General features: G+C 52.2%; 1 protein-coding gene across 1 annotated transcript in view; it reads left to right on the top strand.

Moving 5' to 3' along the window:
* NCOR2 (nuclear receptor corepressor 2) overlaps positions 1–26,323 on the top strand; it is a 184,468-nt gene that overhangs the window by 74,316 nt on the left and 83,829 nt on the right. The window contains exons 8-13 of the mRNA XM_009997678.1: positions 3,598–3,664; positions 8,573–8,745; positions 10,012–10,108; positions 12,425–12,603; positions 15,536–15,590; positions 17,343–17,441. Of these exons, the coding sequence (XP_009995980.1) occupies positions 3,598–3,664; positions 8,573–8,745; positions 10,012–10,108; positions 12,425–12,603; positions 15,536–15,590; positions 17,343–17,441 (670 nt within the window). The remainder of the gene's footprint in view (positions 1–3,597; positions 3,665–8,572; positions 8,746–10,011; positions 10,109–12,424; positions 12,604–15,535; positions 15,591–17,342; positions 17,442–26,323) is intronic.

Genomic DNA, 26,323 nt, shown 5'->3' with positions numbered 1-26,323 from the left:
GAGCCAAGCCAGTTAAGGTGGAAGTGACTGCTCCTAAGGGGCTCTCTCTGCTTTGCTTGGAGTGGGAGATGCATTTCACTCAGGGGTTTGGAGGCTGGCTCTGAGAGCCGTGCTTGGGTGTGGGGTTCACCAGGTGGGTCAGTGAAGCTGAGGGATTAGGGTGAGTTACATGAGGAAGAAAAGATATTTTAGAATCACATGCACATTACAGGCAGTATTTGAATCCTGTTTCCTGCAGAAGCTCACAGGGCCAGTGTCTCTCTGGAGAAGGATGTGGTGGTTGCATGACCCACACTGGTTGGTCTCCCCTCTCTCTGCAGAGGAGAAATAAGGTGCAGTAGAAGCCCTTCTGGTGACCAGAGGGCTGGAATAGCTTTTGGCATGGAGAGGGTAACTGCGCATGGTGTCCTCACCTTGGAGAAGAGCTGCCTTCGGAGGGAAGCATTAGGCTGGAGCTGCACTGAAGTAGGCAAGTGGGAAATGCCTGTTGAGTGTCATTGCAGCCAGTGCTGGAGGATGCTACAGGAAGCTGAGAGCCCACCGGAAGGAAAGTCATTCCCCATAGGCCCCCCAGGGAGCTGTGGAGCCCGTGGCTGCAGGGAGGCAGAGATACAGATGAGCTGCAGTGGGGATTAGATGAATTGTGGACCACACGGATGGGGATGTGCCATCTGAAAGCCCTGAACCCCAGTTCCCCAGAAGATGGGCAGGCTCTGTTTTTCACTGGGTCCCATCCCAGCCTGCCCAGCCCTGCCTTAGCTGGGAGACCCGTGGAGAGCAGGGAACTCGCGTGTCCTCAGGCCAGGCGTGGTGAGCGATGCGCCAACCCAGCAATTCTTACAACTGTCCACAAGAGTCACTGTTGCTTTAGATAAAGAGCCTCCATCCTTCTGCCCGTGAGCTGCCTATTCCCTCCCTCCGTGGAACTTCAGCTTCCCGTTCCTAACACTTCCCTCGTGCCCCAGCAAACCACGGGCAGGGAGCTGCAAGGGTTTGTGCTGCCGAGGGGGACGATGGAGGAAGGTTGGCACGTTGCAAGAATGACCTTTCCCGTGTGCTGCTCCACGCCGGTGATTTCAGTGCCAGACTCCCAGCAGACACAGCCCTCCCCTTCCTGCCCAGCCTCAGCACTTGTGCTTGGCTCTTGGATTTGCCCAGGGAGCACAGCGTGTGCCTGGGAGATGTGTGGCCCGAATTAACCTCCCTGCAAATGGTTTCTAAGTAACAGCAGTACGTGTAGCAAGATAAACCGTGAAGCCTATTTATATTTACCAAGATTGTATTAACCTTTGAGAGGTTGACCTTATGCCATAAAAAAACAAAACAGTGGCAAAAACATTTAGGGCATTAGTAGGTTTTGTTGTTGTTTTAATCCTTTCACTCTCTGATTACTTCAGCCTTGGTGGTGGTAAACATACCCTGGCTTTCAAGGCATTCCTTTTTTCAATTAAGTCTGGATTAGCACTTTCAAGGTCAGCTATGATGCAAAACTCAAGGCAACCCATCAGCTTTGTAAGAGCTGCTGATTTTCTTCATTTACTCTCCTCTGTTTCTGGGTAATTTGTGCAGCAGATCCAGCAGGGATGTGTCAAAGCCCCACGTTGCTGCTGGATGTCACCCAGGCTGGCACGGGGAGGGCAGGGGTTGATGTGGCTGTGCTGGCCTCCATGGGTGGGCAGAGGAGCTCTGGGTGTGCAGGGCTGGCTGGACTGACCTTGCCTGCAGGTCCAGAGCTGGATCATTCAGCACAGCCCAGACCAGCTTTCCATTGTTCTGCATGAGTGGGCAGACATCACTGCAGCTCCCGTGCCTCGGTTTCCCTAAATTTAAAAGGAAGCAAATGCTGTTTGCTTGTAGAGGTTTAGCTCAGCCAGTTGCCTATAGCTGCTTTCGGCTTCTCGGTGGATGCACCACCCAGGCAGAGACACAAGGCAGTGGAGTTGTGTGCTCCAGTGGAGAGGAGCCTTTGGCACCAACGTTTGTTAATGTGTCTAATGAGGTGGCCCTGGTCTTTGTAGTGCAGCCCAGAACAACAGCGGCTCCTTTGTAAACATACCATCAAGAAAGAGCAAAGGCATAAAATGCCCCATGCGTGGAGTTATTAGTGTTTTTCCACTCTGATGATCAATGCCACTTGGATTTCTGAAACGGAATCAAAGGACGTGGCTCAATATTCAAACCCTTGCTCAGAAAACTTTTGTGGATCTGAGTATCTGCTCTGCAGGAGCCTTCAGCCCAGTTGCTTTGCTGTGGTGCGAAGACACCCTCAGCCCCCAAGGGAATTGGTGTCCTAAATAAACCCCTAGTTACTAGGTGCCAGTATTATAGTGGCAGCCCCAGACTCTCTCTGAGTCCCCTTCTGCAGGTGGGTTGGGATTCCCTGGCAGGACTGCCCCCAGTCCTCCTCCTGAGTGAGCTGGATCCTCTGCTCCTTCCCAAATAGTGTCTTTTGCTGCTGATTAGCTTTAGGGATTTATGGGGGAAGCAGGTGGTTTTTTCCCCTCTCCAAGAGGTAGGGAGGGGAATGAGGAAGCAGCAAGGGTATCTTTTCATTCTATTAAGTCCTGCAGAACATGCCTACATGAGACTGTTAAGCTTCCAGTTGGTAATTACACACTGCAGCTCTACCTTTAATCAGTATAAAAAACTTAGGGAAACTACTTTGCTGCTGGTCTCCTGCCTTTTTACCTAGAAGTTTTATTGCTGTGAATATTAGTAACAGGACCAACTGCAGGAACTCAGCTCCTGGATTCGTGCTGCCTCTGGGATCTCGTGCAGCCTTTCCAGCTCCTTACTGCTTTGGCCCTGCTTCTCTTTGAGCAATTGTTTCATGCTGTCTTTAGAAAGTAGAAAGAAGAAGAAACCAAAGGGATGTGTGGGCAGGCGCCGGGTTGGTTGGGGTTGCAGTGGCTAGTCTCTCTCATGAGGTCTCAATTCTACAAGTAGCTGAGCTTTCCTGGCTGGTTGGTTTGCAGCTTTGTTAGGCCTGGCTCCAAGAAGGCAAGAGGTGAAGAGATAAGTGCTGCAAGGCCTGCCACAATCCTCCTGCCTCCTTATCAGGGCCTCGGAGCCTGCCGGTGAATAACCTCTTGGGAGTGTGTGTGCACTGGCTGCTCCCTCACTGCCAGCCCTGGAGACCAGGGTGGCTCAGGGTGGCCTTTGCTCAGGAGGTTCTGAGCCACCTCCCACCACACAAAACTTGGCATGAGCCCCTCAACTCTTGAGACCCTATGGGGTTTTTGCAGATCAAGATTTAAAAATAATCAAGAAACAGCCTGGCCTTTTGGTAAATGCGGAGCTTAATGTCTGTCTGGGTTCAGATGAGCACCCAGTAAAGGTGTGAAGAACTGGGATTTTATCATGTTAGTTCTCAACCTTAAGTTTTGCCAACAGATGTGGGTGAAGTCCCTCGTGCTTGAGGGTTTTTTGGTCTTTCTCTGAAGCTGGCATGAGGTCCCCAGGTGACCATACTTGCTGCTCTGAAGTGGATGCCATTCCTAGTTAAGGTAGAAGCTGCAAACTCCTTCAGGAGTGGGGAGAGCCAGGCTTTGGATTTTAGCCACCTTGTTAATTAGATCTCTTTTTTTTCTTTTGCAGAAACCAGGCAATGCGGAAAAAGTTAATTTTGTACTTTAAGAGGAGAAATCATGCTCGTAAACAGTGGGTAAGTGATTCCCTTACACCTTATCTAATGTGTATAAAGCAGCATAATTTATTATGTGAGGCAGAAAAGGAGACTTTCCAGCAGAGAGGGGCTGGTGCTCAGTGCTTGGCCTTGTGCATTGCTGGAGCTTAAAATAACTTGGATATAAGGGAGAGGTCCCTGATCCTGCTGCAGGCAGCACCTCCCTCTGCCAGTACCTCCTGCAGAGCAAACATAAGGGGTTGGCTTAAACACAGCAGAGCCCTTCATTGATCTCAGAGAGCCTATTCACAGTATAAATGTCTATTTTGTGAGTAATTGAACCCTAAGAGAGGTGTGAAATAAGCTGACTTTGCTTCCGATAAATGGTCTGAGGAATCGTCTGACTTTTTCAGCTGACCACAGGGCAATGTTCTAGGAATTTGTGGTTTAAAACAAAAATCAAGCCCCAGCCAATTCATTTCTAGGCAGCTTTGCCTGCAAGACAGTTTCAGTGTCCTTCAAGGAGATGGTTCTTCGTTAGGTATGTGGAAGGTGGGGCATTTGTTGCAAGTCCCTAGTAAATAGAAGAGAAAGCTCAAGTGGGATTTACAGAATTTGTACATTTTGGTGCTGGCAGTTCCTTGCAGTAGTCACCAACAGGAGCTGAAACCAGCACAGAAGAGGAAATCCCAGAAGCAACCAACAGCCCCACCAGGAAGGTGGATTTTGTGTTCTCTTTCTGTGAAGGGTGATCCAGCTCTGAACACAGGGCTTCAAGTTTTACGTGGCAGATGTAAATGCTGGTTCCTGACTCAGTGTCTCTGTCCTGGGGCAGGCTCAGGTGCTGGTGTTAGTGTCCTAAGTTGCCAATGATGCAGATGTTCTCAATATCTTTAGTGCTGATTTTGGTCAGAAGTGCTCCAGCTGGGAGGAAGTTTTGGAAAAATTCAAAATAATCAGCCCTGGGAAGTGGATTGAAGGCTCTGCCTTTAAAAGCAGTTTCCAGTAATGCTGTTTGCAGGGACATTTCTGAGCCAGCGATCAAATTATTTTCTTGTTTTTCCCCCATTTTGTGGCAATCTTCCAAAAGCCGCAGATGTTGCACTCCAAAAGGATGGTTGTGTCTCCCATTTGTGACTGAATCTGTGTTTGTTTAGTCTTTTTCATGATAAAACGTCTTCCAGGTTTCTAGCAGAGGGCTGCAGGGCTTCCACTTCAGCACGACCCTGCTCAGGGCACCTCACCGAGGACTTCTGCAGTTGTGGGAAGCAGATCGATATTCCCTCCCTCAAAACAGGGATTGCAAAGCTTCATGGAGTTTTATTGGAATCAGAAGGGAACTGCCCAGGAGCTGCTTTCTGGTGGAAACGGATGGCTACTGTGCAGAATCTAGAGTGACTTACTCTGTTTTGAATATCAAGGAGCTGGGGGAAGAAGGTTTAATTAGGCTGCAGAAGCACAGTTCCTAAAATACAGCTTGCAGTGAAGTCGCCTGTCATGCAAACTAGGTGAATTTCTGCCAGCCGGTTTATTCAGTGTCCTTGAAAGGGGATTTTTCACTTTAGGGAAGCATTTTGCCTATTCTACAAAATAGACAACATGCAGTTGCTGAATTTGCAAAGTGAATACATTTGCTGATGCTGTTTGCAAAATGGGTACGCTTAGCTATTTTTCTGCCTATTTTCTAGCAGACCCTATTTTTAGCAAAGCCCATCTATGTGCCAGCATTTCTTTCTGGCTCTTTTACTTTCTAGGGTATTGTCACTGCCCAGGGCTGGCTGGAGCAGGGTCAGAGCTCAGTCCCTGCAGGGTCCAGCCCTGAAAGCCCCACCAGAGGATCTGCAGGGCTTCTTCCTGCGTCCACTGAGGTCAGCATTGCAGAAGACATTTAATTGCCATCAGAGGGGGTGATGCTGCAGAGAGAGAAGGGTGAAGGGAGCTGTTCTGGCCACAAGAGGTTCATCTCCATCAGCCAGGGAAACAAAACTGTGGGGCTTTCATAGGAATTGGACTGGTTCCTCCTGTCTCCTTCACTCTTCCCCTCCTCTCAGAAGAGCTGCTCCGTTCCCTGGAGTTGCAGGAGCGTGGGCTGCAGGAAGGCTCAGGCTGGGCACAGCCCACAAACTGCCTTCAGCTGCTACGGCAGCGTTACTATCCATCCATTTTTAGATACGTGTGTCAAGTCTGATTTGGCTCCTCATCAGTTCCCTGGTGATTGATGGGCTGGTGAGCCTGGCCGGGAAGGGGAGCGGAGGAAGCACGGTTGCTAAAAGCCAACACAGATGGTTGCTCAGGAATGGACACACTCGCTTAAGGCTGCTCAGAGGATGCTTGAAGAAGGAACAGACACTTCTGCTCCTGAAGTGCCTGACTGGGAGCGTCTCCTGGTGATTAAGCTGTGAAGATCTGGTCAGTGTGCAGTGCTGGAAGGTGCCTGTAATCATGGCTTTTGAAGGATGGCAAGAGCTTGCAGGGAACATGGATCCCAGCTGGACCAAAAAACTGCTAGACATGGATGCTGCAGGCATGGTGGGGTTTGAAGCTGGCATGGCAGGAAGGATCTCTTTGCACTGTAGTGGGAAAGGGCTTTAAGGATGCAGACTCAGGTCAGAAGTGCTCAGCCCTGGGTGAGCAGTGAGCTTCAGTGCTGTGCACCCCACTGCCAGGGTGTGAGCACCCTGCTGGGAAGATCAGCAGTGGGACACTGATGTTGCTTTTTCTATCTGCAAATGCCAGTTCCTTAAAACAGAAATTCTGGATAAAGATTTCATCAAGTTGTCCCAAGGAGTGGAGGATAAGGAGGTAAAAGAGCCACCCTACATGCTGTGAAACAGCCCAGTGGCTGTGCTGGGGCAGTGGTGATGCGGGACCCATTGCTGGCTCATTCCCCCAGGGCGTGAAAGGCCTTTCAAAGCCTGGAAGCTTTTCAGCAGCCCCAGCCCCAATGCTGGGCTGTCCCTGGGCCGTGCCATGGGCTGGCACACAGCACAGGACACTAGCTGCCTCTAGCACTGAGGTTTGATAAACTTAGTAGGGTATTTTTAGCCTCTTCCCAAATGCAACGCTGTGAAAGCAGGAGGATGTGGCAGGTTTGCTGGCAGGGTAGGAGCTCTTGTTTCAGGGGGCTGATACCATCTCTTCAGGGCAGGTAGAAATGCAGTGGCTGTGATTCCACTCAGCTGCCACGGTTTCTTGGAATTACCTATATCTCCTTACTCATGGTGTGTGATTCTCCTTGGCAGGTTTCAGGGCAGTTTTATTTTGGTTCTTGTTCCTTGGCCATTTCTTTTAGCTCCCAATGAAATCCAAGCATCTCCTGTGCAATCTATGCCTCTGGCTCTGGGCATACAAGTAGGAATTGATTTATTAGCAGGGCAAGGAGTGCTAGTCTACATCAGCCATGGGGTTTGAGGTGCTTTGTCCACCCCACGTTATTGTCAGGGGGCCTCCAGAAGGCCATGGGACCACAGGACGTGCTGCTGTGCTTGGGTTAATGCCAGGTCTGTGGTGGCTGGACCAAACCTGTGTGCCAGGATCGATGTGACACTGACTGTGGGTGTCTGCAGGTGCCTGGCACCAGTACCAGGCCACAGAGCTACTGGTCCTCATGGTCCACCATACAACTGGCCTGCTTGGCTCTTGATAACCCCGCTGCCTCCTGACCCAGAATCAGGTGTTTCCATCAGTTCGGGTTTGGGTTTTTTCACCTCTTCCCAGTTTTTTGGTGACTGAACAAGACAAGAGCCAAGCACATCTGGGAAATCCTACAGCCTTGCACTTCCCTCTGGTCGTAGGGCTGTGATGGCAAAAGATGAGTTCCTTTGAAATCTGGATTCCCCCTGTCCCTGCCATGGTGCTTAGCGTGCCAGTGCCGAGCTGCCTGTTCTGCAAGTGGGGAGGGAGGGGGGCAGGAGGTGACCTGGGGTTTGCCATTGATTATTTTGCAGAGCAACATCTGCTTTCGCTTCCTGATTTGGGGCCTAGAAGGCATTTGTTCCACTCAAAGTGAAACCTTAACAGCCCCTCTGGTTGCCCAGCTGCTTTCACATGAGGCTGGGCGCCATCGCTCCTGTCACTGCTGCAGCAGTTGGGGACTGTGGTCAGGCATCTTCTCAGCATGGACCTCACCTCTTGAGGCTTTCTCCTCCAGCAAGAGAGTCGCCAGAGGAGAGATGAGCATTTCAGAGGGTGGTGGTGGTAGGCTCATTTGTGTCGCAAATGGTGTTTTAATGTTATGGTTACTGGGCTGCTTCCATAAATACAGGCCTCAGATAGGGGTTGGGTGCCTGGCTCTTGGTTCTGGGGAGTCAGGCCCATGTGCAGAGCTGCCCTGTGGCCCCAATCCCCTCGATGTCACTGGCACGGAGCCATGAGTGCCAGGCTGGATGGGAAGGGCTGCTGGCACCTCAGAAAGCCTCTCCCTGGTACAGTGAGCTGTTGGCTCCAAATTTACAGCTCTGTATGCTCTGCTGGCATGGAGAGAACCCTCTCTCCTGCCCTTTAGTGTCTCTTCCCAGGGTCACGTTTCAGTCCCTTCTCGCTTGGTGGCCTCAGGCAGGTGTCCTGCCCTCTGCCCGTGCGTGGCCAGCTGTGTCAGAGCAGGAGCTCCCTCTCCTTCCAGCTCCACAGCTTTGGTTGCTGAATGAAGTGCTCAAGGCACTGGAGGATTAACAGGCAGAAGGTGTGGTGGGTGAGCCAGAGTCCTGGTTATACCATTCTGTATTGGATCTGGAAGGGAAAAGCCTGAGGGTATCTGGTGGCCTGTCTTGAGAACTTAATCTTAGGTTGTTCCCAGACCCTGGAGCGTGTCCATGTCCTAATAAACCACCTTTCTTTAAGCACCATGTGACTCATCCTCAGCCTGAGCAGCCATTGAGGGACAGGCCCGGAGGAGCTGCCTTTCCCAGGCACCTCTCCTGAGCTCCATCTCTCCCTCTGCCCTTTCAGGAACAGAAGTTTTGCCAGCGCTATGACCAGCTGATGGAGGCCTGGGAAAAAAAAGTAGAGCGCATCGAAAACAACCCCCGGCGCCGGGCCAAGGAGAGCAAAGTGCGGGAATACTATGAGAAGCAATTCCCGGAGATCCGGAAGCAGCGGGAACTGCAAGAGCGCATGCAGAGGTTAGAGGAGAAGCGGTAGGAAGGGGCTGAGCTGGTATCAGACAGCCTTTCTCTTTTCTTTGGGAATGGGTGTGGGATTGGTTGGTGGGAGGAGTGGGCTGGGGTGACTGTCGGTCCCTTTTCTCCCCTTCTAGTTGAAGGCAGAAGGCAGCAGACAAGAGCTTTGCTGCTTTTTCCCCAGGGTGGCTCAGCACAGAGCCAAGAGAGAAGGAAAAGTTTCACCTCTGCTGCTGATCTCCTGGCTGGCCATGTCAGAGCAAGGGGCAGCTCCCTTGTGCTGGTAGGACAGCACTAATTGCTGCCTTACTGGTGAGCCCAAATTAAGAAGTACAAGACTTGCAGGTGTATTTGGTCACGTTGATGGTGTAGTTCGTGCACCTGCTTTGGTTGGAACATGGGCAGGGAGAAGAAACATCTGCAGAGGTTGTAGGAATGACCATGAATGATGTGAAGGGAGCAAAACATCTCTCTGAAAGCGCTATCCCCTGTCTTTCCCATCCCATGTCCGTTTTCTCCTCTTCATTGGAAGTGCAATTGAGGTCATGTTGTTTCCTGCCAAAAGGAGACACTATTTCATGATCTCCACCCTTTTTGCTGAAAACTCCCTGTCCTGGAGTTTCAGCTCTGGGATCTTTCCCAGAGACACCTGATGTGCATAGAACCCAAACCTTTCTGCCAGCACCCCATCCTTGTGCCCTGCTTTAACAGCTGGATGGGTCCAAACTTCCTAATCAGTGGCTTGATTGTATCTTGAAGAGAAGGGGAGAAATGGTACTGAGAAATTACTTAATTTTTTGCCTGCCTAATAAGAAAAGTTTTAATTCTTTGGGACGTGTATGACTGTTACATTGGGTGATGCAGTATTTGTAAACCAAATGCCATGGCACAGTGCTGACAGCTCAGACCTGATGCCTTTGTGACCTTCTTGTGGTGTGATAAAATAATGAGGGAGAGTATGGTTGGGTTTGAAGTGTCCTCCTGTTGTGGTGATCCAGGAGGTTGGCACAGGTAAGGAAAGTGGTTTGAAGCTCTTGACCTGTGAGCCAGAGGACACAGGATGGTGCTCTCCAGGCAGGAGGAAACCCACAGAACTGCTGTAGGTGCCACTCCTGCAGGGTGGGATGGGGTGGCCTGGGTGGGGTGTTGAGATAAGGCCATTGTGGAGGTCAACAACGAGGACAACAGGGCCAGCAAGTTGTCATGAATGTGGTTTGTTTCTTATGAAAAGGAGCATCAGTGTCTGAGTGTTTCACTGCCCTTTCCCAGCAGGGTAGGACAGAGGGGCAGTGGTGGGCTCTCCATGTCGGCCGCACGCAGCGAGCATGAGGTGTCAGAGATCATCGATGGGCTCTCAGAACAAGAGGTGAGACCAGATTGTCCTTTCTCACTCCTCCCTTCTCTAAGGAAGCCAAGGCAGTATCACCCAGTCCCACGGTGAAATATGATACCAAATCCCACTAACTTCAGGCTACACTGAGGTTGGGGATGTTGCCATGATGCCCAATATCCCTTCTGGACAGGATCCAAAGTTAGGTGTTAATTTAATACCCAGCAGCAACTTCCCAGCCACTCAAGTGATGTAACAGAGCTGTGCCCTGGTTCTGCAGGAGCTAAAAATGGATCAGAGCACCTCAGGAGGTCGTGGCTAGTGGGTTAGTAGCGTTCAACTGCATCGTAGGGACCTGAATCCCCAGTGTGGTGCTCATCCTGGCTAGCACCCCACAAACACCTCCTGGCTTTGGTTTAAGCTGGAAGTGGAGGTGGGGAGGGAAGGGAGCTGGTGCCCTGGCTGCCAGGGTGGAGGGGTTTTTCTGTTTCGTTTTGTTTTCAATGAGCTGTGTGGCTTGACACAGGGGAATCCTATGGAATGAATGGTTTGTACGTGAGCCAGTTGGCCCACATCTTCTGGGAGTGCTCCATTCATCTTGAAACATCCCCGTGACCTTGGCTTCATTTGGATCTGGTTTCACAAGGGTTCCACTCTCTTGGCACGGAGGCGAGCTGCAGTGAATGGATCGTGTTTGGGAGGGGAGACCAGCCATTGCCCAGCCATAGCTGAGATGTTTGCTGCCTGCACACCATGGTTCCTCCCTTCCCTGGGTCCTTTGCTGTTAGCCAGTTAAGGCAACAGCCTGGAGGACATGTCTTGGAAGCAGAGGGAAAATTCACAGCTCTGCAGAGGTCGTGGCCAAGGGGAGCATTAGACAATTGCCTCTGACCTCCTGCACAGTGTGTTGCTAAACTCCACCCCAATAGCTGAGCCCCAAGACACCCCTTTGCTTGTCTTGGAGGAGACCTTAAGAGCTTCCAGCCTTTTCACAAGGTTGGAAGGAGCCAGGAGGTGAGATCTGGGGAGCATCACCATCGGCAGGGGCCCCAGCACGTTGCTGGAGAGGAGAGAGATCTGGCTGCCTGCTGGTGGGGTGTATCTGCAGTGCTCAGCGCTCCGAGGCCCTGCCAGGCAAAGGGAGCAGCCCAGTGCTCTTGACTGCAGGCAGGTCCTGCCCGCTGCCTCCCTGCCTGCACCAGCCTTTTCTCCTCCCAGCTGGGGCAGCCTGTGGTGCTCAGGGTCTCTGCTCTGGCTGCAGAGTGTCCCTGACCTTGCGCAATGAGGGAGCTCCCTCAGGGCATCTGAAGAAGCTGGTTGCTAACAGGGAGGCTTCTAGTGAGGATGAGGAATGTGATGAAATGAGTTAAAATGTTTGTGTCCATGCAGAGCGCTGTGTTTCAGGGAGGGGAGGCTGCGTTTGGTCAGTCACAATGGGCAAGCAGAGCAGTGCTGGGCAGCACACCTGGGTCAGCAGCTTGCTGAAAGGATTGGACATTACTGTTCCCCAGCTGGGAGACTGTTGGGATTTGTGTGTGACCAATGCCCACCGAGGTGGCAGGGAGGACTGGGAGTGATGGTGCTACTGGCAAATGAAAGAGGGTGGCCAGAGTGTCCCTTTGCCCCCATAGGGCAGACCTGTGCTGGGGACCAGCAGCAGTTCATCCAGAAGGACAGCCCACATGTTCAGGCAGGGGATGGCACAATGGAGACATCACACTGGCCACTCGGTTGCAAATACTTGAGGAAACCAGTGTGCCTGGTCTGTCCTGGTGTGCAGCCAGGGCTCTGGATGAACTTTGCACTTGAACAGGATGGAGCAAAGGCATCAGATTATGTCCCAGGGTGTTGTAGTAAGAGGAAAGAAAGGAATTACACCCCTGTTCTGGTGACATTTGAAATAATAGGTTTCCTGTGGAAGGGAAATGTGGTGTCTCTTTCTGCCCACCCTTTCAGAAAGCTGTGCAGAGCTGACCCCCTTCCCTCCCAATTTGGAATGAGGGGCTGAACCTCCACATGGCTGTGGGTTTGATGGCTGGAAAGGGGTTTGCATTCCCTGTGCCACTGCTGCTTTAAGTTGTCTCTCGTTGTGGTCAGGAGCTGTTTTGCTTAAGTCAGACATTTCCATACGGTATCTTAAAGCCTTTCAAAATGAAAGATTAATTGTTTCCTGGCTGACAGCGATAGCCTCTTTCAGCATTTAATTTACAATTACTGTAGCAATAAAGCTGTCTAGTGCTTGCTTTTGAATTCTCCTGTTCCTCCGCCTGTCCTTTCCTCTCGAACATCTGTCCCCTGCAGTCCCCGCAGGCCTGTGGTGCTGACCAACTGTTCTCTCTGCTTTCCCCAAAGAACCTGGAGAAGCAGATGCGCCAGCTCGCTGTCATCCCGCCCATGCTCTACGATGCTGACCAGCAGCGCATTAAATTCATCAACATGAACGGCCTCATGGATGACCCCATGAAGGTCTACAAGGACCGGCAGGTGATGAACATGTGGAGTGAGCAGGAGAAGGAGACCTTCCGGGAAAAGTGAGTGCAGTCCACACACCTCTCATTGTGTAGCCCTTGGGAAGTATGAGACAGGACCCATGCGATGCTCTGGCTGGGGCCCCAGCACACTAACCATCAATTTCTCAAGTGCTTGTCCTGCTCCCCTGGGACACAGCCATGGTCACTATGTTGCTTTGGACCTTGGGCACAAGGTGATGCACCTGCACAGAAACGTCAGGCCTTTCCTATATGGTTCGTGCCTGTGTGCAGGGGGGTGGGAAGCTGCTCCTTGCAACAAGGTGAGAACTAAAAGTTTTTCTGCTTCTACGTGCTTGAGAACAGCTTTGCTTTATCTGAGATCACTTGGGGAATTCCTGATCTCTTTCCTGGTTACCACTGTGCTGTCAGCCAAGCTGTGGGTCCCAGCTCAGTCTCACACCCAGACTCCCCTGTATCTCATAGGTCAGCACGAACCCGGGTGTGTTTGCATGGAAGACCAGAGCATCCTTAGTGCTCCCAGTGTGTTCTGTGTGTCTGTAAAAACCGAGCTGGACTTCATCTTCCAGCAGGATGAGCTCTTGTCAGGGCTCACTGCTCAGGGATATGAGGCTGTGGCAGAGCCACCTTGTCCCTTGTGGCAGCAATGTCTTAGTCTGACCTCCAGAGATCTTGAGATGGCTCCATGTACTATCAGCAGGCCCACAGCCAGCCATGCTGGAAGCCTCTCCATGTCCAGAATCCCTCCTCCTGTCCGTGATTGTGACAACTCCTGTTTGCAGCTGAAATAACTTAATTGCCAAGATGGACCAAAAAAGAACAAAACAAGCAAATCAGCTCCAAGGCTTCAGTAGAGGAAAATCCTCACTGCTAATTAGCCTTAAAATGTGACATCCAAACAGCAAGGCTTGCCCACAAATGACGCAAAGGCTTAATTACTTGGTCTTTAATGGTGGGGCCATGCCTGGGCTAATGGGGCTGGAAGTATCCACACCCAGCTCGTGCATCCTGCTGTGCATGGTGGTTTCTGTGTCATCACTGTGGGTAATGCAGGGCTCGAGGCATAAATACAGCAGGATTTCAGGGCTCTCACAAAGCTCATTTGAGAGGTGGGTACTTACAAGCTGTAAGGAGGGGCCAAGGGAGACCTGCCTCTGCTCTTGCCCTAGTCCCTGTGTGCAAGTTGCTGAGCTGCCTGGCTGTGTTGCAGATTGTGGTCTGGGTATTTAAGGTGAACCAAAGTTGTGTCATCCATGATCGTGACCCAGAGGTGGCCTCTTCCTGAGAATGTGAAAATGTGGTGCAACCTTTTGTTCAGCCCTGATGGCATGGGCTTTGGGATAAAGCAGCCAGACATTGCAAGGCCAGCAAGCTCCAGGTCTGGACTCATTTTAGCTGTTAAAACATAACCACAAGGAAGAGTCTGATGTGATTTGCTTCTGGGCAGGATTTCAGGTCTCTTTATTGAGAGCCCATAGCTAGTCTGCTCCCAGGGGTGGCTGTGGTACCACTTATCCCACTCAGGCATTGAGACCCTGTTGTGCTGAGCACCGTGAGAATACAGCATCGGTCCCTTGTCATGTGTTATGTGTGACATGGCCTGGCCCTTGAAAGCAGTGCATTGTCATCTGTATTGCCCCTGATACTGTGTGAAGCATCACTGATAATGTGGCCTTGAAAACCCTGTCCCTTGGTCAGCCCTTGGTTTGTGCTGCCCACAGAGTGCTGAGCCAGCTCAGGGCTGAGCTCTGGTCCCTGTCTGGCTGTGCAGCCCAGCTGCTTCGCTGCTTTGGTTGGTTGGTTTTGGTTTGGTTTGGGTTTTTTTGGTTTGTTTTTTTGCCTAGCATTTCTGATGTCTTTTTTCTTTTACTTCTATATGTAGTCACATGTCTTGGGGGATCTCCCTTGGTGTCTGTGTTATCTCTGGGGTGGGGGGGTAAGTTTTGCCCTTCAAAACACTTGGTGGCAGAAAGGCTGATAGAGACTCGAGTCCTCATGAAACAACTGAGCATCACATTCCCATTGCTGTCCGTGCTCCCACTTTACCCCCATCCTATGTTGTCACCCCCAAAAGCCTTGTACTGTCTGTAGGGGAGATGGGATCCCTTGCTCTGCTGACTAGTTACAGTGACAGGGCTCTTGCAGTGCCACCCAAACAAGATGAGGGTCCTGCCTTTTGCCTCCCATCCATTTCCCCAGGACACAGAGCTGTCAGCTCCTGGGAGCTGGGAGAGCCACACATGCCAAGCAGGGCTGGCCCTGGCTGCTCAGCTCCTTGGGGCAGAGCCTGTTTTGGAGGAGATGTCTTTGTGCCTGGGGCCAGCCTGCCCCTGTGTGATGCTCCCTCCCGGGCTGCTGGAGCCAGAGCTGGGCCTGCTGACAGCTCTTCCGCTCGCTGGGCAGGAGGCAGCATTCCTGGGAGCTGCTGTGCCACTGGGGATCTCTTGAGCAACTCTGCAACGTGGCAGCCCTGTGTTTCCTCCCAGGGTTTGGGTTTCCCTTCTTGTACGTTGCAGCTTCTCCTGGCCTGGCTGGGTTTGGGGTCCTGCTTAGCAGGGGACAGCCCTGGCTGTGCTGCCTGGTGCTTGTGCTCAGCTATTGATGGTGATTCCTCAGCCTTTCCTTGCAGAGTGCTGGCCAGGTGTGCAGCTGCCTCTGCCTGTCCTGCCGTTGGTACGGGCTTGGGTGGCTGTGCAGTTGAGCAGGGTGTTGGGCAGTTGTCAGGCACTGCCAGCCCTCCTGATCTCTTCCACCCCATGATGAACATCTGTACATTGAAGCTCTTGACTAGCCTGGCTCCACTGAACTAAATTTAAAGCTCCTGCCTTTCTGGGAAGCTGAGCAGCAGACAAATATCTTCTCAAACCCTTGAATCCCTCAGGGAGCTGGCCTCATCATGCAGGGCACAGCAGCCTGGCTTCAAGGGGAGTCAGAGCTGACACCCACACTAACCCTCTCCCCCTTGCTCCTCCAGGTTCATGCAGCATCCAAAGAACTTTGGCCTGATCGCGTCTTTTCTGGACAGGAAGGTAAGCCTCCTTGCCTGGCTTTAACCTGACTTCACTGCCTCTTCTCCATCACACAACTCTTCTGGCACTGGAGCAGCCAGCAGATTTTGGGCACCTGTGGGCAGTGGTGGCTCTGAGCCCCAGGTAGCATCCAGGCACCTCTTGGCTCCCTGCAGAGACAAGGGACTGACTCAGCTGCAGAGGGACAGGGAGCTCAGTGCCACGAGATGTGTGAATGCATCCAGCCTGGTGTGTAGGTGTTGCAGCCCATCCTGTGATCTGTCTGGGGGAACTGCTTTCTAGCATCTCCTAGAAGTATTTCCCACCAGCCAGACTACTCTGGTCCTTGTAGTTAGTTGCATCCTCTGCCCATCTCATGCAGTGTTTCATGCCCACAGTGTCCAATGACTCTGGGGGAAGCCCTCAGCTTCCAGGGGAGTGACCTGTAGAGGTCCCTTGCAGCCTAAATTATTTTCTGATTCTGTAGGACTCAGGCTGGGAAATAATTTATAAGACCTTCACTTTCCTGCCCAAAGTAGCAGGTGAGCAAAGGTCAGGAGTAACCTCATGCTGCTGTTGTTGCTGTGAGATATGAGGCTCTTTTCAGCCTTTTCCACTTGTTAAAGCCAAAAGTGGTGGGACTTGGATGATGCTCACAATCCAGTCTGTGTTCCAAGCTGTAAAATGTCGTCTAATTTTATTTGTACTCGTTTGTAAATCAGGCTGTAATTATGATACAGAACACATCCATTATCCTGTTGGAGAGAGATGCAAAGTATGGCTCAATGTAATGAATTAATAGATTTTTAAATTGCATTATAAAAAAATAGTGATCTTAGCCCTTGGAACAGATGACTGTAAGTTTTTGTGTTCTTGTGTGTGTGAATAATCAGGACTAGATTAGAAAGAGATCCAATTAACACTTTAAAAGTTGCAATCTGTTTTTGCAAATGGTTCCACTCCTTGTACAGGGATAGGGAGGGAGTGCAGCTCCCGGGTACCCCTGGGAACACGCAGCAGCACCCTGCTCCGAGGTGCCTGCAGGTGTGATGGGTCTGTGGGATTATTTCTGTTCATGCAAAGGCTGATCCTGGATATGAAGGTGTAGCCCAAGACCAGTGTTGAGGTGCCCACCTAGTTCAGTAAAGACTTTCCCAGCGTGGCACACTCTGTTCAGGACCAGAATACGTCCTGGCCACAGTCCTTCATTTTCCCAGTGTGTCCAGCCTGGGACAGTGCTTGTGGAGCCAACTGCTGGAGTTGGGATGGCAGCTCCTGAGTGCTGGGATCTCAGTCTGTCCACAGTAAAGTTGTGTGTGCTCGAGTTAGTGGCTGGAAATAACCCCAGCTGACAGTTGTGTGACAGGTTGTGCCTTGCACACCCTCAACAGAGGGTGACAGGCGACTCTCCTTCTTCTGCCTTTAGTTACCACAGTCATCTGGGGCCAGTCCTTCCCCCGCCTTGCCCCCAGCACAGGGTGCTCTCTGCTCTGCACCCCAGTCTCCATCTCTGTATGCCTGCAGGACAGCCCTGGTCTGTCCTGTGGAAGAGCAAAGTCTTTTTACTAGGACAATATGCATCATCCCCTTCTTCCAAATCAACTGAAGGGTGTGGGGAGGGAGGTGCAGGGAAGCCTGTTTGGGGCTGCAGATATTCCACAGCAGTAGGAGACCTTGCAGTGGCAGGACCTGAGTGCTGCTCCTGGACATCTGGCCCCTGACAGCGTGAGGGCACAGAACCTTCTTTTCCCTGACTTGTCCATGTCATTGCAGACGGTGGCAGACTGTGTCCTGTACTACTACCTGACCAAGAAGAATGAGAATTACAAGAACCTCGTAAGAAGGAATTACCGGCGACGCGGGAAGGGCCAGGTAAGAGCTGGAGGAGCACATGGAAATGTCATCCCTTGGGCTGAGCGAGGAGCTGCAGCGCTTTGCACTTGCAGCTTCTCAGCAGCACTTTCTCTGAGCAACCCAAATGCTTCTCTCCAACCTCCTCACCCCAAGATGGAAATCTTGCTTGCAGACTGTGATGGGGTTGTGGTTTTGCTCTGTGGAGCTTTTCAGAACGTGCTGTTTTCTGGCAGTTGATGTTTGTCCGTCCCTGTGCCAAGGTCACAGTAGCTTTAAGAAAGCAAACAACAAACCCAAGATGCTTGAAAAGGGGGATGGAGTGAACATAGAAAACCTGACCACACATCAGGAGTAGCACAGGGTTGCCTGTGCAGGCTGTGGCTGTGCAAGAACAGAGTGGGGCCTGTTTCTCTGTCCCCTTTGGAGATGGCAGCTGATGTGCTGATGGGGACAGGGCTCCTGCCTCGCAGAACCTGCCCAAGGCTCTTCCTGTAGGCAAAGGTGTGGGAGGAGAATTACTTGGGTGGGAGTGTCTTCTGTTGACTGCCTAAGCAGAGGCATGTAACTCTATCTAAAGTGCCAGACTGTGTCTGAGATCTCCATGGGGGCTGGCAGATTTGGTGCTGAAGCTAGAGGAGACCTGTAACCCTTTGGTTAAGGGCTGGGCAGGTAGCCAGGGCACCATGAGGTGCCTGGGGTAGGTGACTTAGTCAGCCCTTGCCATTACCATGGCCAAGACACAAATCTAGACATGACCATGCCAGCATTGCTACTGATACTGCAGTACCATGTACACAGAAAAGAGCTAATCTTTTGGGAAGGTACCTTGTCCCTGGTAAATGCTTTTAGCCAGAGGAAGGTCCCACTGGTGGATGTCCAGGTCCATGAAGTGGACAATTATCCATGTCATGAGGAAAGTGAGGTGACCACAAAGGCAGTGCCTCTCCAGATAACAGAGGGATAGGGATGGAAAAACTGTTCTGGCCCATGCCACCACTGACATCAGCAGCTCCTCATGCTGCATGGCCATAAAAAGCAGCACTTGGGTCTAGATCCTGATTGGGAGGCAGATAGGTAGCCTCACTCCAATTTGATTTCTGCAGCATTAAGACATCAGAATAGCTAGTACATGACGAATGTCATGGATGAGGCCCAATTTTCCCTTCTTTTTTTTCAGAGACATTAGAGATGGATAAAGCCCTATTAGATTATCCAGTCCTTCTCCCAGCAAACACAGGGTGGTTCCCTCCAGTACATTTTTATAGTGTTTACCATGGTCTGTTTTGTTAGATCACAGCAACTAGAACATGAGGCCACATTTGTTTCTTGTTAACGGTGGAGACATTTAGCACAGCTCCTTCTGGTTTCAATGTTAAGTTGAGCAAGTAACAAGTGTGGAAGGAGAGAGGCGATCTAATGCTCTGCTCTGCATCTACCTACCTACTCCTGAGGCCACAGACCTGCCCACCCTGCACCCAGCAGGTACTGTTTGCATTTTGGTTTTTAGAAGCATCCAAAGCATTGTGAGAAGCAGAATTTCCCAAGTTGTTTTGCCCTGGCTTATGAGTCTGGCAGTGGAGAGAGAGGCTGTGCTGCCCTTGGGAGCCTTGCTCAGTGCCAGCCCTTGGGAGCAGGGACTTGTTGTGTCGATGGTAGCAAAAGGCAGGACTGTTCTTGCAAGTAGGGGACAGCAATATTTGTAAACCATCGAGAGGGAGCTGCTGGGCACCGAAGGCAGGTCATGCCACCAGTGCTGGAGCAGACCTTGATCAGAACATTATTGATTGGAAAGAAGAGTCACATCCCAGAGTCTAAGGGGAAAGTGAGGCAGGGAATATTTCCTGTTACTGTTAGATGCTCAGGTGATAGGTGGGGTGTTCAGACAAGCTTAAAGAGCCAAGGGCTGGTGGCAGGAGTAGCAGTAGGAGAGAGGTGCAGAGCCAGATTTGCTGCATGCAATCCAGCCTGGAGCAGTTCTCCCCGAGATCTTGGGGGGAGGTCCCTTTGTCCACCCTTTGTGCTGCGATACCTCCAGTATTTCTGTATGTCATTTGTATGTCAGGGATCGTGACATGATGAGGGATGGGATACACAGTGGGACAGGCAGGGTGCAGGGAGATGGGGCTGCAGCATCGGGAGATGTGGTGCTGCCTGTGCTCCAAGCATGGACTTTCCCACTGCTAAAGGTTTGAGCAGCTAAATGCCAAAAGTGAGATGTAATTGATTTAGAGGAGGGGAGGAGAGGTTGGCCTTGATGTCAGATGAGAGGAGCGGATGAGGTCTGACACAAACCGTGTTTCAAGTGGCCCTGTGCTGTTTTCTTGCTTATTTTCTCACTGAGAGGTTGGTGGTCTTATTTGCTCTTGGAGGCTGCAGGGAGCTTGAGAACAAAGTGAAGATAATTACACGTAGAAATAAAGCTACTCTGGTGTCAAGATTATCATTGTGGCCTACTTATTAAAAGTCCATTAAAAAATAAGAATCCCACTGCTCTCTGGCTGATGGTCCCCTGGCAAAGGATATTCTTCATAAAGCTGCTACTTAATGCTAAAAAATCTCCTGCCAAGAGTAGGGACTGCATGTGATTCTGCTTCCAGTTTGTCAGAACACAGGCGCCTGCTCCCAGCCCAGCACCCATGAATGAAAGGCTCAGGCATCTGATTGATCATTGTGCATAATATCCAAGCTCCCAAGATGGAGATCCTCTCTAAAATAACTGTGTTCAGGTCTGGAAAATGCCACTTAACCCTGAAAGGCAGAGAAATCAATGGGAAGAGGAATAATTTCCGGGCGTGTCATTTCTCATTGGGGGGGAAAAAAAAAAAGAGAAGTTTGAGTCATGGTAAAATGATTTGATTTGATGTTTAATATACACTAATAAGCATAAATCTGCATGTAGTGGAGGGACCCAAAACCGAAGACAGGCAATTAGCAGTGGGTGCTTTGCTCGTTGGGCAAGCTGCTCCACTGAGCTGTTGGAGTGTCAGTGCTGGGCTGAAGTGGTGCTGGAAGAAAAGTGACCCTAGTGCAGGAATTACTCTGCACAGAGTGTGGGGGTTTTATTCCAGAATAAATTAAGTTTGCTTTTGGAGTGGCATTGCCCAAGTGGAGCAGCTGCTGCTCGCCAGTTATACTTCCGCAGCAGTGCTGGTCAATTCCCCAGGGCAGAAGCTGCCCAGGTCCCGGGGTGGGAGGTGAGCAGCTGTCCCGCCAGGCAAAGCAGCGATGCTCCTGATGCTCCTGATGCTCCTGCCGTGTGGTCATCCCCGCCCTGGGGATGACTCAGAGGAGGGTGAAGTCAAGCAGTGCAGGACGCAGCCCACAGGACGTGCCGTCACACTGGTCCCCCTCGGTGCTGCTGTCAGAGGGTGCTCAGATATCGCCCAGTGAAAGGGCGCTGATGCTTTGGAGGCCTCGCTCTGTGGCACCCGGGAGCGCTGGAGCGGCTCAGACACCCCCTTCCTTTCCTCTTCAGTGCGCGGTGCCAGAGCTGTGCCCGCGGGACGGGGGCTGCAGCAGGACCTGCCTGGGCAGGCGGCGTGATCCCCTGACAGGGCTGACAGCCTTTCCCAGGCCCACCCTCTTCCCTGCCCCTGCCAAAAGCCAAATCAAATTATCCGTCCCGCCGGCTGGCCCGCCCTCCCCAAACACAAACCATTCCCCTCGCCGACATGGATAAACAGCCCCAGCCCAGATTTTTATAAACAACCCATTTACTTTTTTTTCACGGGAGTGCCAGGGCTGGCAGGGACTCGGGCTGCCAGGCAGACTCTGCCTGCCTGTGGCTCTGGGTCTCCATGCACCTCATCCTGGGTGCAGAAGCAGAGCACCTGCCATGGCCCAACCTTGCCCTGCTATCCCCTCTCCTCCATCTGCCAGGATTCAGTCCAAAGCTCAGCAAACTGCTCTTTCACAGCAGATTGTGCATGTGCCCCTGCTCCATTAACCATCAGATAAATGATACTTATTTCTGGGAAACAGTCGATTTTCATCAGTCCAGGGAGGGGCCCCTCATTAGCGACAAAGGGTTTGACAGCTTCTCTCTCAACAAAGGGAGATACTTGTCGTTAAATCCTGGTTTAATGGTGCAGCACATCATATAGAAACAGCCCTGGATGTGGCCAGTAAACTTTGCTGCTACAAATACCAGTAAATTAGTCTGTGAGCATTTAAGCCTGTGCTGACTGAAGCTGTGTATTTTAAGGAGTACTGAAATTATCTACTGAGGAGGTGGGGGGGTCTGTAATGGAGCATTTGGTGTGCTTGGAAATGATGCTTGGGATGGCAGTGTTGGGGTGCAGGTTTCTCTACTGATGAGATGTTGCTGCAAGATGGGCCTTGGTGTCTGTTCCCCAGCTGCTGTCCTGTCCCATCCCATCACTTGTCTCTACCCTGTCCTGCTGTCGTGTGTGGGCTGGGTCATCTTGCTGCTGGGACACAGAAGGGTTTTACTTTGGCTCATTTTTTGGAGAGGTCTGCAGTGTGACTGCACTGCTAGTAGCTGGGGAAACCTGCTGTGGCTGCAGGACCCATGAGAAGTTGTCAAACCTGGTGACCCCATGGCCTGAGGCTGGTAAAAGGGTTGTCACCCAGAGCCCATGACTGCCTTGTCACAGGTGAGTGAGCATTCAGGTGCCTTGGCAGAGCAGGTGGGAGAGGTGTGAGACACGGCCATGTTTGAGCTCATACTGATCCTGTAACCCTCTGTTGGCATCTGCTCTTTCAGTCTGGGCTTCTCTTGTTCCCAAGCCCTGTCCCCCAGGTATGCCCCATAAGGTCCATCTTGCCTCTTCCCCCATTACCGTGGTGTTCCAGCTTTCCTGCAGCCCTGCCACCTCTCTAGGCAAACACAATGGAAACTCACATTCCTGAATTCCCAGCTGTAGTTTTGGGGGTGATTAAACAAGAATGATGTGGCCATATTTGGGAAAAGAATTGAAGGATGCGCTGGCGCAGGAGGATGGCTGCTCAGTCCCCAGGTCCCAGCGCGGCCTCAGGGGCTGCTGGCAGTGCAGGGACAGCAGTGAGACCTGTGGGCTTGGAGTGGGGACAGGCAGTCACTTCCCTCCAGGGTATGTGCTGCTGATGGACCACTTGTGAAGGAGCCCTTTGGCCACCACAGCCAGGCTCTTCCTTGCAGCTTGATCACGTCTGCAGTTAGCAATAGTAAGAGTCACTTAAAAGTGACGTGAACCCCTCTGTTCTGGTTGGCCCCTGCACTCGGACTCGTGTTTCTCCAGCAGCCCATCGATGCATCCTCCCGGCGAGTGCTTCTCCACTCCTGCACCCACGTGAGTATTCCTCAGGATAGGGGTTTGGGATCCAGGCTGGGCTTTGCTGATCCCGACAGGGGACCTGCAGCATCTTCCCAGTGGGACAGCAAGTCATAGAAGCAGTTGGATTTTGGATTGAGTTGTTTTTTCTGTTCTTGTGATCCAGGTTTGACTGGAAACAATGGGAAATAGGTCATGTAATGGATAATTGTTTTCTAAAGCAGGCACAGCTGAAAATCCCAGAGAAAGCTGCTTCCTTGAGGATACAGGGTTTGCTTTGCTGCTGGCATGTCTGCAGAGCACATGGTCCCATGACCCATGACTCTGCGTCCCATGAGCTGCCAACCTCTGGCACCTTCCTCAGTTGGCAGGGCCCAGAGGGGGGGTCAACACACGGCCGTGGGCTGTGAGCAGGGGGAGTGGGGTAGAGCAAACCACAGGGAAGGGAAAACACGTGTTCCCTGCCTGGGACGGAGCGGAGGCTCATCTCCACCGCTTCCAAAAATTACGCTTTCTTCCCCTCAGGTCACTTTCCCTTCACTAGCAATCAAATCACTTTTTAAAAAACTCAGCAGTGACCCAGAAAAGAAACATTTCCTCTTATGGAAAAGCCCTTGGTGGTTTAAGGAGGGATCCGAGTGAGCAGGGTCCTGTAAAGATCTCTTCTATGCTTCACTGAGATGAAGGAGCAAGCAGTGGGAAGGCATCAGTGCCTGCTGGGCTGGGCTGAGCTGCGCAGGGGGCCCTGCCTGACAGGCTCCTGGTGCCCAACAGGCTGCTGGCACTGCTGGAGATGAGCCCATGCTCAGGAGCATGCACAAGACACAATTTTGCTTTGGTGAGTGCTGCTGCAGGATCTAGCATCTCTGCAGTCCCACAGCCAGCCCCTCTCCTTGTCCCCAGCGCGCCGGGAGAGGGCACAGGGCGTTCCTGCAGCACAGCAGGGCAGCCCCACTGCAGCTGCTGGCGTTCTGCTGCTGGCACCGGCCACGCTTCCTGGCCAGTAGCGCTGGCGAGCTGCTCTGGCAAGTGTGCTCAGGGCCCATCCTGTGCCTCCCTGGCACGCTGGGCACAGCCCCGGCATTTTCCATCTCTGCCATGGAATGGTTGCTGGTTTGCAGAGTTTGTTGTTCACCAGTGGAGGGACAGCACAACTCCGGGCTGTCACGGTCAGAGCTTAGCCGAGCGAGCCCCATGCTCGCTATCATTCTCCTTATCAAACCCGAGCCTGGCCCTTTGATTTTTCAACTTGCTTCCACAGCCAACAGCATCAAACCCAGCCCTGGGACGCAAGTGATCAAAGCCAAGTTGCCGGCAGACATTCCTCTTCCTCTCCTTGTTGTTTTGGCAGCAGCTTGTTTTGCTTTGTGGTTTTTCCCATAAGCAGAGGGTGCCGTGCACGGCCGTGAGAAGCCAGGCTGTGTGACTGTGGGTGGCAGTGAGAGCTGGGGACATCCAGACCATCTGATCAGAGGCCCCAGGCGCAGGGAGTCAGTTATGTGATGTGTACATGTATTTCTGAGGCATCTTCCCTGTGCTCAATATACAGCCTGCCACCAAGGGATGGCTAGGGAGATGTGGGGAACACTGTTTACAGTGGATGTGTGGTATCAAACCTCAGCAGGGGGTGCCTCTGCCTCTGCTACAGCAGTAGCAAGTAGGGAAGGAGCTCAATATACAGCCTGCCACCAAGGGATGGGTAGGGAGATGTGGGGAACACTGTTTGCAGTGGATGTGTGGTATCAAACCTCAGCAGCGGGTGCCTCTGCTACAGCAGTAGCAAGTCGGGAAGGAGACCTCAAGCACCTGGGCAGCATGGTGGCTAAACAGGAAGCTGTCACTGCTGGCACTTGGTGGCAAAGTCCCTGCCCTGACTCTTGTTGGTGGGGCCTGCCAGAGGGAGGCTTTGAAACAGGTGGAAGGGTGGATGTGAATGGTGGAGGAGAGGGCCCTGCTCTTGGCAAAGATGCTGTATGAGGCTGGGGAGAGGGGTGAGAGCTGAGTGCTGTGTCCTGCTGGCTGTACCACCAAGAGCACAGTGCATCCTGCCCTGTGGGGCTGGTACCGAAACCTGTGGGATGTTCAGGGTGATGCCAGCAAGCACCCACACATGCTTGCAGCCATCACAGGCATGCTGGGGCTCCTGGACAAGCAACAAAGCAAACCCCAGGTGTTCCTGGCCACCGTGGCACAGGCCTTTTGTCTTTGGCTTATCTCAAGCTGTTTTTAATTTGGAACTCTCTGATTGCATGCAATGACCTCGGCCTGAGCTTGCTCTGCAGCCAAGTGCCCCCTGAGGACATCATAAATGCCATTGATCTGAAGTCACCCATGGGAGAAGCAAGGAACCAGCACAGCACAGATGCTCCCGGCTGGGTCCCCCTGCCAGTGAGGTACAGCTCCCTCCAAAGCCTCTGTCCAGACAGGCTTTGGTGTGACACGGTGGGGAGAGAGTTGGCACATGTCACTGTGCTGCTCCCATGAGCCTGTGGCGAGGGCTGCAAAGCCACCTTCGAGCAAAAACCCTGGAGCTCACTGCCTGTGGTGCCTGGGGATGGACTTGAGCGGCACCAAAACGGGTTGTTGGCACACACAGCTCCCTCTGAATGAGCGCGTAGAGGGTCGTGGTTTGCTCCCTCCTGAGGTGAGGAGCAAACAGGAGTCGGTGGTTTCTGTGGTGTGTTCATCTTCTGTAAGAACCCAGGGCATGATAATGACAGCAACGGAGGTGACACACCTGCTGGCAGCCAAACAGCATCTCCTGTGCGGCTGATCCACCCCCAAAACCTGCCACATGGGAGAGTTGTCACCTCCAGCCAGCACTTGGGCTTGAGGACAGGCTGTTGCACAGTGCTATCACCGTGACCTGAGCTGGTTCCCCACTAGCATCTCCACCAGCAAGTGGTGTGGCCAGAGGTGGCAGGAGCTGATGGTCCTGGGGCAGGACTGGGACTCCCAGCGATGAGCTCAGCTAAACATCACGCCTGCTGTGAAATGGTGGCTGTGCCCGACCAGCAGGACCAGGGCTGGGGTGCCAAGCCGTGTTGGGAACAGTGGTGCTTTGGTGCGTGCTTCAGGGGGGTTGCGGAGCAGGGAGCGAGGGGACTGGGAGGGGGCGCGGGTGCCTCCCCTGCAGGGTGCCCGTCCGGCAGGTAACGCTGGGATGTTCCATGGGCTGCGAGGGGAGTTTCTGCATGGGGCTCTGGCACCGTCCCTGATCGCCTGCCACAGCCCAGCACGTCTTCCTGTGGAGGGGATGAGGAAGGCAGAAGCAGTTGTTTTTTGTTTTTTTTTTTCGGAGATTCGCAAGTTTGGAAAATAAAAAGCCCTGCGCCGTAGGTTAGACTTGGCATCCTGGTGGATTAATCACGCCGGCTGCAGCCAGCGCTGAGAGCCCGGTGACGAGATCTGTGGTTTATAGATGATGATTCATCGACTCGACTTAGAGCAACCACGTTATTCCAGCAGATTGCAAAATCATAAGAGGAATGTTGTGGTTAGTTTACGGCTTAACTATGCAAATCGTCAGGAAGCCTTCAGAGCCGGAGAATGTGAGGCACAGCGCGCCCGGCTGGCTGGGCGGTGAGCAGGGGCCGGGAGCCGGCCCTGGGGCTGGCCGGGACTGGC

This window comes from Chaetura pelagica, unplaced genomic scaffold (assembly GCF_000747805.2).
Source record: "Chaetura pelagica isolate M959 unplaced genomic scaffold, ChaPel_1.0 scaffold45, whole genome shotgun sequence".
In the NCBI taxonomy this organism is placed as follows: Eukaryota; Metazoa; Chordata; class Aves; order Apodiformes; family Apodidae; genus Chaetura; species Chaetura pelagica.
The sequence above is the reverse complement of the archived record's forward strand: the minus strand, read 5'-3'. Positions and strand labels throughout refer to the sequence as shown.